At 40.1% G+C, this 13,329-nt stretch overlaps 1 protein-coding gene across 8 annotated transcripts in view; it reads left to right on the plus strand.

The window, feature by feature from the left end:
• Positions 1–696: 696 nt before the first annotated feature.
• LOC148369613 (voltage-gated inwardly rectifying potassium channel KCNH7-like) overlaps positions 697–13,329 on the plus strand; it is a 42,344-nt gene continuing 29,711 nt past the window's right edge. For 6 of the 8 annotated variants that reach the window (XM_088331715.1, XM_088331713.1, XM_088331709.1 and 3 more), the window contains exons 1-5: positions 697–868; positions 948–1,041; positions 2,467–2,697; positions 10,096–10,251; positions 12,694–13,167. In XM_088331715.1, the coding sequence (XP_088187841.1) occupies positions 803–868; positions 948–1,041; positions 2,467–2,697; positions 10,096–10,251; positions 12,694–13,167 (1,021 nt within the window). In that variant the 5' untranslated portion in view covers positions 697–802. Of the gene's footprint in view, positions 1,042–2,466; positions 2,698–10,095; positions 10,252–12,693; positions 13,168–13,329 lie in introns of all 8 variants that reach the window. The other 2 variants (XM_088331717.1, XM_088331716.1) reach the window with 2 other exon arrangements.

Here is a 13,329-nt window from a genome sequence, read left to right on the forward strand (position 1 = left end):
CATGTTAAGGTTTTCCTTGCCCGCATGTTGGTTTAAGATCAGGAGATGGTGTAATTGTAATCTGTGCAGTCCTATGAGACATCTTGTGATTAAGGGCTATAAAAATAAATCTGACTTGACTTGAATGTGACTAGACACTGGTGGTTAAGATTTCCGCGCTCTCAGTGCTGTAATCCGGGTTCGATTCCCGTTGCATGCAATGTTGTGCAAAATGTGGATAGTGATATTTTTTGACTGATCAATCCTGGTTCAGATACAGTAATATACTACCGTTAAGCCTCGTGTATAACGTGCACTCACTCTTTTGTTGCTAAAAGAGAGAAAATAATGTTATAAGCAAAAAAATTGGTCAACTTTTTTGTATAATATCAAGTCATTTTTTGTTTATGTTTGTACGGCTCACCACTAATGGAAGCAGAGTTGGTAAACACTTTTCCCAAATGTTTTTTTTCTGTCTACATTACAGGGGTCTGCTCAGTTAAGAGTTAAGTGGTTACATGTTGGTTAACTTTGGTGTCATTATCAGTGGATTGAAAGCATGTGAATTGTAACCTAAAATATATGCATGGAAAATCTTTTATGTAATGACAAGGATTGATTATTTTCAATCGTCATAAAAAGAGCATCATCAAAAGCGTGTCAGAAGAAACGCCCACTTTGAGTCCGTCAGACAATTTTTTTCATCGACAAAGGAGATACCCCTCACCCCCTCTCCACTTCACTCCTGATCGAGCCTCTCCCCCATTTGCACAAAAAAATGCCCCTTGCTGCAGCAGCAGCAACACAATAGAGAAAATCAGAAATGAGAAGCGATCGCTTTTATTCACGCTCGGTATCCCGCGTGCACGCACGACAGCCCGTCAAGCGCGTGCGTCATGGGGGGGTCGGGAGTGCTTTTCTGACCACCGTGGCTAACTGCTGACAAAGGCAAGTCTTTTTTTTTGCAGGGGAGGAGGAGGAAAATCATGCCGGTCCGGAGAGGTCACGTGGCTCCACATAACACCTTTCTCGGAGTCATCATTCGGAAATTCGAAGGACAAAGTAAGTACATTATGTGATATTTCTATTTATTTTTATGTTTTTTTGACTCGTGCATGTTGCCTGCTACGCCCCTAAAAATGCCCCCAAAAATAAAAAATAAAAACCAAAGCACTCGTGTTATTTGTATTCATTCTGGCGTCTTTTAATATCTGGTCAATTCTAAGTGCGTCAAAATCGCATTCGTCATGTTTAAAAAAAAAAAAAAAAATCTTTTTATCTTTAACGTTTTTAGACGTTTTCTGACGTTTTTTTCTTCAAAAAGAACTTTTGAGTGTTCATCACTATTATAATGATGACATTTATGATGAGAACATCAATTGTACAAATGATCTCAACTGTGAGAATGAATTTAAAAAGCCAATTCTACTTTCTAATTGGTTCTTATCAGGGGCGATTTTAGTTTCAGAGCTTTGGGGATGCTCCGCACCCAGAGTGTCTGGATGGTTCCTTTTTTTAATTACACTTCAAGCGATTTCGGATCATTCAACACTGTTCAGGAGTGTGAACTTTTGTGCACATCATATTACATTTCAAACTGATCCACTTGGTAGCACTGACAATCATATACAAATATATTAGGATGTTGTTTTGTGTATTTCTTTATAATTTATATCAGAACATTGTGCTTTTTTTACAGAAAAAAATGTTAAATGTCCATGCTGGTGCTGGGAGGACGACCACACACATAGCTTGCACTCATGCACGCAACAATTGAGCTACGCTGATCATTGTTGCATTCGTTTCACTACAGCTAAAATGAGAACTAATATCTGTTGATAATAACAAAGTCATGGTATTAGGTGGTAAAATTATTGTTCGGCATTACACATGCAAAACATACTTTCACTGTAATACTCTGCCTCTATGCCACAAATCAGCTTTCTCAAACTCAATCGAGTTGGGGGCCGCTGAGGCTAGGATCTGGATGAGGTTGGGACAAAGGGATTTCTTTGAAAACAGCACCGATACAAACATTGCGCTGTTCTTGAAGGTACAGTGTTTTATATTAGTCCACTAGGTGCTGCTGTAATATGTAGTTTAACCAAAAATGAGTCCAAGGAAGACTACAAACTACGGAGACTGAGAGTGGGTTTCTTCTTACCTACCAGACTTCCTGTGCAGAGTTTGCATGTTCTCCCCGTGCTTGCGTGGGTTTCCTTCAGGCACTCCGGTGTCCTCCCACATTCCAAAAACATGCATGTCAGGTTTATTTGCCAATCCAAATTGTCCCTAGGTGTGAATGAACGAGCGAATTGTCTATGCCTGTGTGCCCTATGACTGGATGGTGTCCCCTGCCTTCTGCCCGAACATGGCTAAGATGGGCTCCAGCATCCCCGCAACTCTACTGAGGATAAGCGGTGCAGACAATGGATGGATAATCTATATGTACTGTACATATATTTGTGTGTTTTTGTGTGTTGACAGATAAGAAATTTATAATTGCCAACGCTTGTGTGCAAAATTGTGCCATCATCTACTGCAACGATGGGTTCTGCGAGATGACGGGCTTCTCCAGGCCGGACGTGATGCAGAAGTCGTGCATGTGCGACTTCCTTCACGGCCAGTCCACAAGCCGCTTCGCCGTCACGCAAGTGGCGCAGGCCCTCCTGGGATCGGAGGAGCGAAAGGTGGAGATCATGTACCAACGCAAGGACGGTCAGTAAAATCAGAACAAATACAATGATACCTTGGGAGCTGAGCATAATCTGTATGTGCATCTGAAGTCCTCTATTCCCAATTCCCTATTGCTGCAAGCGGTGACCATCATAAGGCACTTTTGTCAGGAGGTGTGACGTTCTGACCCCTCTGAATTGAAATTCACGGTTGTGTACGTGATCCATTATCCCAGGTTGCCTATTGGTGATGGCAAGGGCTGGGAGAGTGCATTTTGGTCAGACCTGTCTGCTCTTTTTTGCAGTTAGTTAGTTAGAGGCCTACATTGAGGATATATATTGCAGTGGATTCTGGTCCCCTTTAACTGTGACAAACAAGGGCTTACAGTACTGTATATATTAAAAACAATATAATTCCAATTTTGCAGAATAAAATCACGGTGTTGAAGCACACGCAGGTCTTGTTTTTTGTACTTCGGCCCGCTTGCAAAAGCACGCTTTGTGATTTTTATGATTTTAATAATGTGTAATCTGCCATTGTGTTGTCGTTGGGTCTCCCCATCCCAAGACATACTCCTTAACACTTGTCATGAATTAATTACTTTAAAGTTCATTTTGATGGACAAGGATGTATGCACAATGGTAAGCTTCAAAAACACATTCCAAAATTGACAGCATTGGGATTGCCCTCGATCATCAATTAACGTGTGTTGACAGCGTTTAAAATAGTTATTGCAACTTTTATATGAGGCAAAGAGCAGTGATGGATCCGGTTAAAATGTCGCCAGAGCTGAAGCTCTGACAATTCCAGCCTTAATATTTTGTGAAAACGCACCCAGTAATACTGTGTGCCACTGTCCCAGCACATCAAAAATACACAGAATGATATCACCATCACGTGACCCCTGGTCCCGCCATTGAACAGGGCTTGCCATGTCTATGCTGTAAAGACCATTAAACGTTTGTTTTTAAATGTATCACTGAAAACGATTGCTCAAAACATCATCATAATTTTGTCGTCCATCTTTCATTACAAGTCCATGCCGTTATCACCTTTAAAGACATGTCCCATTGTATACATGTGTTGTGGTCATGTCGCGTTGCGACGGCACGTGCGTAGCGATAATATGGCAAAGAACTAATCCTTCCTGATACAAGACTTATATGTAGCTCATGCTTGACATTCCTTAGATACTGTATACAGCAGCTACCAAGTGGTCCAGTGGGCAGAAGACAGACAGCGCTTACAATCAGAAGGACAGTCTTGTTCCTTGAAATACTCTTGTGAAAAATTGTCCAACTATAACAATCACTAGTGGTATATTTTATTCTCATACATTTAAAAAAAAATCCATGTATTATCTAATGCATTTCAGAGAAAAGAAAGCCTAGGCTTATCATAGCTCCATTTGGCTTTTTATCATTACATTTTAATAGGGATGCCCAATAAATGTTTTCCTATTGAACTGGTAAAACCCTTAGTCTGGGTACAGGTAGCGATGACCTATGACGTTTTTCTAACTGCATATCGTCTTTGGAGGTAACAAAATACAACACGTGCATAATCCAATTATTTTTGTGTTTTTTGTCCACAATTACAATAACATTATACAGCCTTGATAATCATGTCTCTAAAAAGTAATGTTGGAGAGACTGAAGCTTTTGATCAATACTTATTTTGTTTTTAGTATTAAATATAAAGACAAGATATTTTTCTAAGATAGATATTGCAGAAGGTGCATTATGTAAAAAAAAAAAGTTATAAATATTATATAAATGCGCCAATATGTTTGTGGACTTGGTTGGCAGCTGTCAATATGAATTAAAATAGAATTTACGCAGGAGTGCGACAAAAACTGTAAAAAAACTCAATATAATCTCTAAAGTTATTAATATAGCACAATCACAACAGCCTCCTCACATCCAGCGCCATGCTTTTGATTATGGCCGAGCTCTCCAATGCCTCGCACACATTATGAACAGGTAAAGAGGAGACACGACTGAGTTGTGCTCTTTTTTCTTTAGAAAATCAAAACATATTCTAACGAGCAACATAAATGCTTGATTTTTTTTTCAAATAGTGTTAGCTGATGTGATATTGTAGTGTGATGTCAACTGACAAATTATTGTTTTTTTTTTCCGAGTAGGCTTGATTTATTACATTGTATTTGGCAGTTAGTCGTTTCGTAGCTATCGACAGGATATTTACTGTGCATACAATAATATCCACAACAATTCAACTGCACCTAATTAATGCTAAGTATCTTTCTAAGATGTACCGTTGGCTAATTGAGTATTACAGCATGTCGTTAATGGACAAAATATGTTATTTTTTTCAATCGAATCGATGGCTGCATCGTGTTATTTGGTCATTCATCCCGAAAAATAATTAATGAACCTTGATGATTAAACTAGGAATTGAATTATGCGACAGGGAGCTTCGGTTCTGCTGATCTAAGCAGTGATTTCCTTAATCGCCCATTTTTTCAGTACGAAAAAAATTTGATAAGTTACCTAAAGTCAGCTCGTATAAAGGAGAAATAATTTGCTAAACCTTTTTAATCACCTCTCGACAGCGAGAGTTTGATGTTACACCCAAGGATCCTTGTGTGGGTTTTCTCCAGGTACTCCGGTTTCCTCCCACATCTCAAAGAGCCAGCATCAGATTTATTTATAGTACAGCGCAGTGGCTATCAAACATTTCATGCTATAAATTATTGAGGAAATACGAAGACTCTTCAGTGTGGCGTCTAGTTTCACTTTCATTTGATTTCATTTCCACTATGAATAATTAAGACTGTGGAGCTCAGCGTGCATTTGCAAGCCGGCCAAAGTGCAGAACACAAGGCTTATGTGTGTTTCCACTCTAAGATTGGAATGACTTTTTTTTTTAAATACATTCTGTTATCCCTTTTTTATCACAGTTTATGGAAACCAGAACCCCTCGTGTTATGCGAAATCCACATAGTAAGTTTCACTTTTTGGTAGACAGAACAGCAAAAAAGAGCTGCCAGACCCGACAGAAGAGTGCTTTGCCAGTCCCTACTCACAGCAATATGTGATTGGGATAATGGATCATGACGGCACAAATGCAGTTAACTTTTTGGTAGACAGAAATGAACAAGAACGCCAGGCCTGACAAAAATGCGCTCTGCCCATTCGCGGTTTTATGCATGGGCAAGGCGGGCAGCCGCTTTGGGTGGCATTTTCACCATGACATATGGAAGTGGCATGAAAACGTAATAAATAATAATAATAATAATAATAATTATTATTATTATTATAAATGTGCACTTTTACATTGTTTCATATTTTCCAACAACATATAACTTGTCATGTAGATTGGGTGCTGCTTTGTTGCAGCTTTGACACCCCTGCTTGCTGAAAAGGTGTGCAGAGAGACTGACAATGAGACGAGGAAAAGCGTAGGGGAAGGGTGGGGTTAGGGACAGTTCACCTCTGACTGTGTCTCTCAAAATCAAAGGCCGTGGAGTTTATTCACTGTATAACTATACATAAAAGTATTAGCTGGCGGTTCCTGTCTTCCAAATAACGCACATTATTAAAAACTTTTATATTAATGGCCACCTGCGGTGCATTCCTCTGAATTGTGTCAAATTGATAAAATATGCAATACATAATCAATAATGAGGTCACTTAGGTGAATCGGATTAGCCTTTACTGTTTGTCATGAGTGACAGTTGGGTGTTGGGCACCTGTTTACATTTGAGACGAGTGTAAAATAAACAGAGATGGAAAGAAAGCGTCCCAAGCCATCTGGTACCCAATTTAGAAAAGAAGATGAGGAGAAACGGGCAAAAAATATAGGGACGCAACTAATTTTCTTCATATGATTATGGACGGTCGGTATCTATGTCATGAATGAAGGGCTAATGTTAATTTTGCCTTTTCCGTTTGTTGGCCTTCTTGCTATTTTGCTCGATATTATACCAAGAGTATTTGGCAGAGGTGTAGAGATGATGGATAACAGTGGAACGGTGTGGCAGGTAAGTCAGTTGTTGTTTGCCGATGACACAGCGCTTGTGGCTGATTCTGAGGAAACATTTAGAAGGTTGGTAACGGAGTTTGGAAGAGTATGTGATAGGTGTAAGTTATGTGTGAATGTTGGGAAGAGTAAGGTGATGAAGTGTTCACGTGATGGAGTGGGCATGGCGTTAGAAATAAGGTTGCATGGACAGGTGCTGGAAGAAGTTGAAAGCTTTAGGTACTTAGGTTGTGATGTGGCTGCAGTCGGTGGAATGGAGTGCGAGGTATTGCACGAGTGAATCAAGGAAGCAAGGTTTTGGGTGCTCTGAGGAGAGTGATTAGCAACAAGAGTATGAGTATGGAAGAGGGGGACGGTATAAGGGTGTGATTGTGCCGACTGTGTTGTATGGTGCAGAGACTTGGAGCCTAAACGCAGATTTAAGAAGGAAATTAAATGTTTTTGAGATGAAGTGTTTGAGGAGTATGTTAGGAGTCACAAGATTGGATAGACTGAGAAATTAATTTGTGAGAGACCGAAGTGGAGTAGTCGTGGAACTGAGCAAGCGTGTTGATAAGAGAGTACTCGGTTGGTTTGGACACATAGAGAGGATGGATGAGGAGCGAATGTTGAAGAGGATCTACAGAGAAGTCAATGGAAGGAGACCAAGAGGAAGGCCGCGATTGACGTGGATGGATGGTGTTATGAGTGCACTGCAGGAAAGAGGTCTAAATCTAGTGAAAGCTAGAGCTATTGTTGGTGATAGGAATGAGTGGAGAGGTGTTGTAAAAGCATAGTGGGATGTTTGGGCGCGTTCTAAGGGATGGGCAGGGCACCTGTATGATGCGGCAGGCGTAAACCAGTGAAAGCTGTCGGGCCCTGCTGTTGAACAAAAGAGTGTGTTGTGTCACCCTGACCTGAGTGACATGGCTGCTTTTCTTGTGTCCCGTTTCATCTGGAGGGACGAAAGCATGACCAACTTAGGTGCCGAGGTGCCTAACTTGTTCGGGTGTTTGGGCAATTGGGTTGGCCATTGTCCAAAAATTGTTGTGTGTGTTTTTTGCTATTTTTCCCTTTTATTTTCTTTGTTATTGTATGTTTGTCTTGCTGTCGGTCACCTCTCTTGAGGGATATGACCAAGACAGACAGACAGACAGACAGACAGACAGACAGACAGACAGACAGACAGACAGACAGACAGACAGATAGATAGATAGATAGATAGATAGATAGATAGATAGATAGATAGATAGATAGATAGATAGATAGATAGATAGATAGATAGATAGATAGATAGATAGATAGATAGATAGATAGATAGATAGATAGATAGATAGATAGATAGATAGATAGATAGATAGATAGATAGATAGATAGATAATAATAATAATAATAATAATAATAATTTCCTTGTATTGTCATTCTGTGTAACAATGTACACAGAACGAAATGTCGATTGCATCTGACCCGATGCAGCCGCAGCCAAGAGAGGGCGCCGCCGACCACTTTTTAAGTCTTAGGAATGACTCGGCCGGGGCGCGAACCCGAACCTCCCAGTCATACGATACTAATTCAATTTTCACCCAGCAAACATGCGATCTCACTTGATCTTTAGATTGTGCTTTCCTACAAAACTGTTATAATTTCAGTTGTTATTTATTCCTATCATTTAAGGTAACGTTAGGCCCTGTATTATTTACCGAAATGTTCATATATTTAGGTAGTTTAAACAACAAACATCTGCTGCTTGCTACAATGTGGTTTGATGACAAAGCTAGCCTAGCCAGTCATAACTAATAGTGGTCCAAGCTTAGAATTTGAAGCAGACAGTAAGGAAGTAATTGTTCACCTTGAAATAACGGGCTATAGTTTGATGACAAACATTTGGCATCTAAGGTCATGTTGTTTGGAGGGGGATTTTGCCCAGAGAGTAACTTAGTGTAGAACCGCCACTGTCTCTGCCAGTCCCCACTTGCAGGAATAAGAAATCTGGGATAATGGAAGGAGGAATTTTTTTCAACCTGCGATGCATTGAGGCTGCAAAGTACAAAGTGTGAAGTAGCAGGGGATTACAGCATGCAACACAGTAATCGGCTTGGTAAAAAAATAGGCCCGATAATTATTCACTTGACACCACGCAATAACATTCAATCATGGCGTTCTGTGTGACCTCTATAAAAGTGGGTCTTACCCAAATAAATTAGAAGGAAGAACCCCTGCTCTACTTCAAAGTACAATGTACGGATTCGGGGCAGGAATGGACTGACTTTTTTATTCTGTAATTTAGTCATTGCTTATTTTGGAGTTGTGAGGAAATAACCCAACTGAATTAGATGTTTTGTGTAGAACCAACTACAAATTAAATTGTTTAAAAAATAGTTCAGTTTTTTTCATATACAAGAAAAAAGGGTTATAAAAAATAAGGCTCCCAAATTTTTTTTTTGTCTTTAAAAAAAGCACAACTAAAGATGGGTCACAAATAAACATATAAACTGGGTCGTTTTGTTCAAGACAACTGATTTTGTGTGCAAAAGAACTTGTTTAGAAGACCTCAAAAATAATTGGGTGATATTTTTGTACGAAACTATCTAAGAAAATAATTTGTAGACACAACTCAGAAAATTGGAACAAATTAATCCAAGTAGCAGATTCTCCATTTGTGACCGTTCTTTGTCTCTTTTCCGACTCGACACAGTCTTTTAAGCTCATCATACCTAATACCAATCATCGATGCAGAAATCATTCATGCTGACAGGAGCCCTGCAAAGCATATTCAGTTAGAACAAAGATACCTCTGCAGCATTGTTCCAACTGTCTACAGGAAGTTATTTATAGCTCGCTCTGCCTCAATTTAAAGAGAAGCTCTTTTTGAGAGGAACTTAACACTTTGCCTGAAAACGTATTCAATTATATTTTTCTATATTTTATTAACAAAAAATTATCTCTAAAATCAAGGGTGCACGATAACCGTGTTTTCCTACCAATATCGATAACTTATAAAATCCTGCTTTTAGAGACTGATTCCCTAAACCTTTAACCTTTGTTATATTTTTACAAAAAAAACAAAAACAAAACAAAAAATAACACGGTCGGTCGGTTGGTCGGTCAATCAATCAATCAACCCAATAATCAGAACTGCTTTTTTGTTACTGATTAGCTCAAACTTTTACCAGTTTATATGCATTTCTATAAAAACAACTTGTGTTATTATTACGTTATTAATGTTTTTTTTTTACCAGTTCTCAGAAGTAGGTTTATAAGTATTTAGTATTCTGCCTTGAATAAAGGCATTGAATGATTTACATATATAAATGATAGCATAATTTTAACTATAACTTTGGAAGAATTGATCATGTATTTAAAGACACTGTTCATGTTGTGGCAACACAGGGGTTCTTCAAGGTTTACCTCATTTAAAAACATGTTTTCAATGAGAATTCTGACGTCCTTTTCAAGGTTCCAAGTTCCTGTGCGCTACTCACATCATCCCAGTGAAAAATGAAGAGGGCGTAGTCATGATGTTTATTCTCAACTTTGATTACATCCTGGATGAAGGAAGAAGTGACTCAACCGAGAAGCTAAACCGCACTTCCCTTTACAAAGACGGCCAGCGTAAGTCAAAATGAATAAAAACCCACCTACTTACATACCTACCTACCTACCTACCTACCTACCTACCTACCTACCTACCTACCTACCTACCTACCTACCTACCTACCTACCTACCTACCTACCTACCTACCTACCTACCTACCTACCTACCTACCTACCTACCTACTTACCTTGTCACAAGCCAGAAACGGGGAAAGGATTCAATAGCGTTCGTTTTACTCAGTTTTTATTGAGAAAGAGCAGTGCTTGCCTTCACGATCCGATGATCGTCGGTCACGGGTAGCTGATGGCAGGAACGCGGAACTGGCACTTCCGTGTCGAGCGAGGGTAGTCGATGGCCGGGACGGAGGAGCAAAGGCAGTAACGAGTCCAGAAAAGAGGTCAGCAACAGGTATCAGGCAGGAAACAGGGCAAAACAGGTCGATGGCCGGGACGGAGGAGCAAATGTAGAAACGGGTCCAGAAACAGGTCGACAACAGGTATCAGGCAGGAAAAAACAGGGCAGGTTAATATCGGATAGTACAAAGCTTGCCTAGCTGAGAGCATAGGTTCGCAGACGGTGTGACAGCTTCCTCTTGGAAGACGGGGGTTTAAAAAGAGTCAGAGAGCCAATCAGCGACCAGGGCTGTTGGCGCTAACGAGGCAGCCGCAGGTGCCCCGAATCATGACATACCTACCTACCTACCTACCCACGGAGTACAGACATGGAAATCTCCTTTGTGATTTTACGTCATTAGGAATGAAATCATCTCCTCAATTTGATACTTGCTCTAGTATCTCTTTGTAAGGATACTGGACATTTTTTCAGTATAGTTAAAGTCAAAGAATGACAGTTGCCACATAGTTTTTAATAGTATTGGCTCAGAATGTTGTCCAGAAAAAAGACAGAGACACAGCACGCAGTCGACCAATTAGAGCCTTGTGTTTATTTAGTACTCATTGATAAACCCTTTGATTATGCAACGCTTATACAGTAGACCCTCAGGGCACAACACGAATTTATCCTGAGGCGGGGATCACAAAGTGAAAATGCCGTATAGCGGAGGATAGAAACCTATGGTAATTATTTTTTGGTTCCAAACCCCTGGTATCCTAAATGAAATTATGAAAATAATAAATAATACATATTAACTATTACTTGTGTTGAATGTATGCATATGATCAAATTAATGTACATAAAAAATTACCTTTGGTTTGACATGACAAGCTTGTAGAGTGGAGTAGCAGGTGAATGCAGAGGAGACAGTGACAGTGATATAAAAATGCATCAGATTTAAAACTTTAACTTGCAAAAATTGTCACGCCCTTAGAAAATGGCCTTGCTTTAATCGCCTCCTTATTTTTGACAATATTCCTGATCGTCAATTTGTACAACCGTGCAACTTGGCGAGCCTACTTCATACTTTCTAATGATTGCAAGCATGTTTCTGTAATTCACATGATTCTGCTTCTCCCTCTAGCATTACTGCAAGCTTTGGGACCCATAGCAGATAAAAAACAGTAAAAGAAATACTCTATCGGATTGCTAATTCACAAAATCTTTACAAGCACACGAGATTCTGACCTGAATGACGAGAGAGAAAGGCATTGTGGGACAGAGTTCAACCAATAGCAGATCAACATTTTCAGTATGCCATAACGCAGACCAATATCAGACTATCATTTTATATGACACGACCAAATGCAGACAGGCATCTTAGAGATGAAATTACATACACATGAACACGAAATGTATATGTTTTTTTGGACATGTGAAGTTGGTGTTGATGTCGTATGGTGGTGAAAATCAACCACAAACATGTAATTCCATGCCGTGAAGTATAATTGTCGTAATGCGGGGTCGCATCCCCGGCGTCTAATGTATAAAGACTTCTAAACGAGGAACACAAACAGGATTAACAAAACCAATTTGGGACAATTTGAGTGTCCAGAGGTTTATTGGTCTGCAAGACCATCAGCTCAGTCATATAACCTAACACTCATTCCAGTAAGTTTGTGTAGAGTTGACCCTTTTCCTCCACAATATTAGAATGTCCACATATTTTTCCGTAATGTCTTTAGACGTACTTGCAGCCGGAATCGCACACCCGTATTGGGACATGGTAGGCATGGATTAATGGAAGTATTGATTAAAGTGACCAATGCAAACAAAACAGCAGGCTATTTCTGACTGTCTGACTTAATTGCTAACAAATATCTATAATGGAGGCTAAAGGGGTAAAGCTGGTCCCCTTTTGTTGTAATAGTCAAAAGCTATTCTGTTACAAAATCAATTTGACACCTAGGTAACTGCGGATAAAAAAACACGAACATAGGTAGGATTTATGAGTAAAAATAAGCCTGATTGTGGTCTCGACTACAGGTTGGCCCACTTGCGGGATGGTTTTAGGCTAGAATTTATAAGAATTCTTTAATGTATTACCATGTGTGCTTCTCTGTCAGGGCCAAAGAGATTCTTCCGTTTCCGTTTGCCCGTTTTACCGCTCCTCGGCATCAGCAGGCAGTCACTTCCACAGGATGACCCTAACAACGTCCTGGTGGAATCTCCATGCCGCAGCCAGGACTCCACAGCAATGTGCAACAACCAACCGGCAAACGTACGGAAGAGCCGGAGCCGGTCCAACCCCAACGACAGCCGAGGTCTGGCCGCCCCCAGCTTTTGCTCCACACCCGTTTCGGGCCCTTTGGATCACTCGTCGCCCAAAAGTCCATGGGGCAGGTTAAACCCGGACGAGGTTATTGTTCTGACTCAGGATAAGAGCCAGGAAGACATGACTATTGCGACCATCCCTGGCCTTACTCCGACTGCATCGAAAGAGAGTGTTTGCAGTATTCGTAGAGCCTCTTCCCTCTACAATGTGGAAATTTCAAAGTCCAAGTCCAGGACTACCTTCAGGGATCGTCACGCCAGCGAAGGTAGACCTTTCAATTTGTCCAAGATTATGTATAATTATCAAATGTTTACTCATTTATTAGTTATACTTTTCCCCGTTTATAGTTAAATACATAAATAATTTCAGTTCTATGTGTTTATTTTACTGTGGGACTTTTGGGTGCTGACAAATTCGAGTAATCTCA

Source organism: Urocampus carinirostris, chromosome 3 (assembly GCF_059441175.1).
Source record: "Urocampus carinirostris isolate Australia breed hairy pipefish chromosome 3, RoL_Ucar_1.0, whole genome shotgun sequence".
In the NCBI taxonomy this organism is placed as follows: domain Eukaryota; kingdom Metazoa; phylum Chordata; class Actinopteri; order Syngnathiformes; family Syngnathidae; genus Urocampus; species Urocampus carinirostris.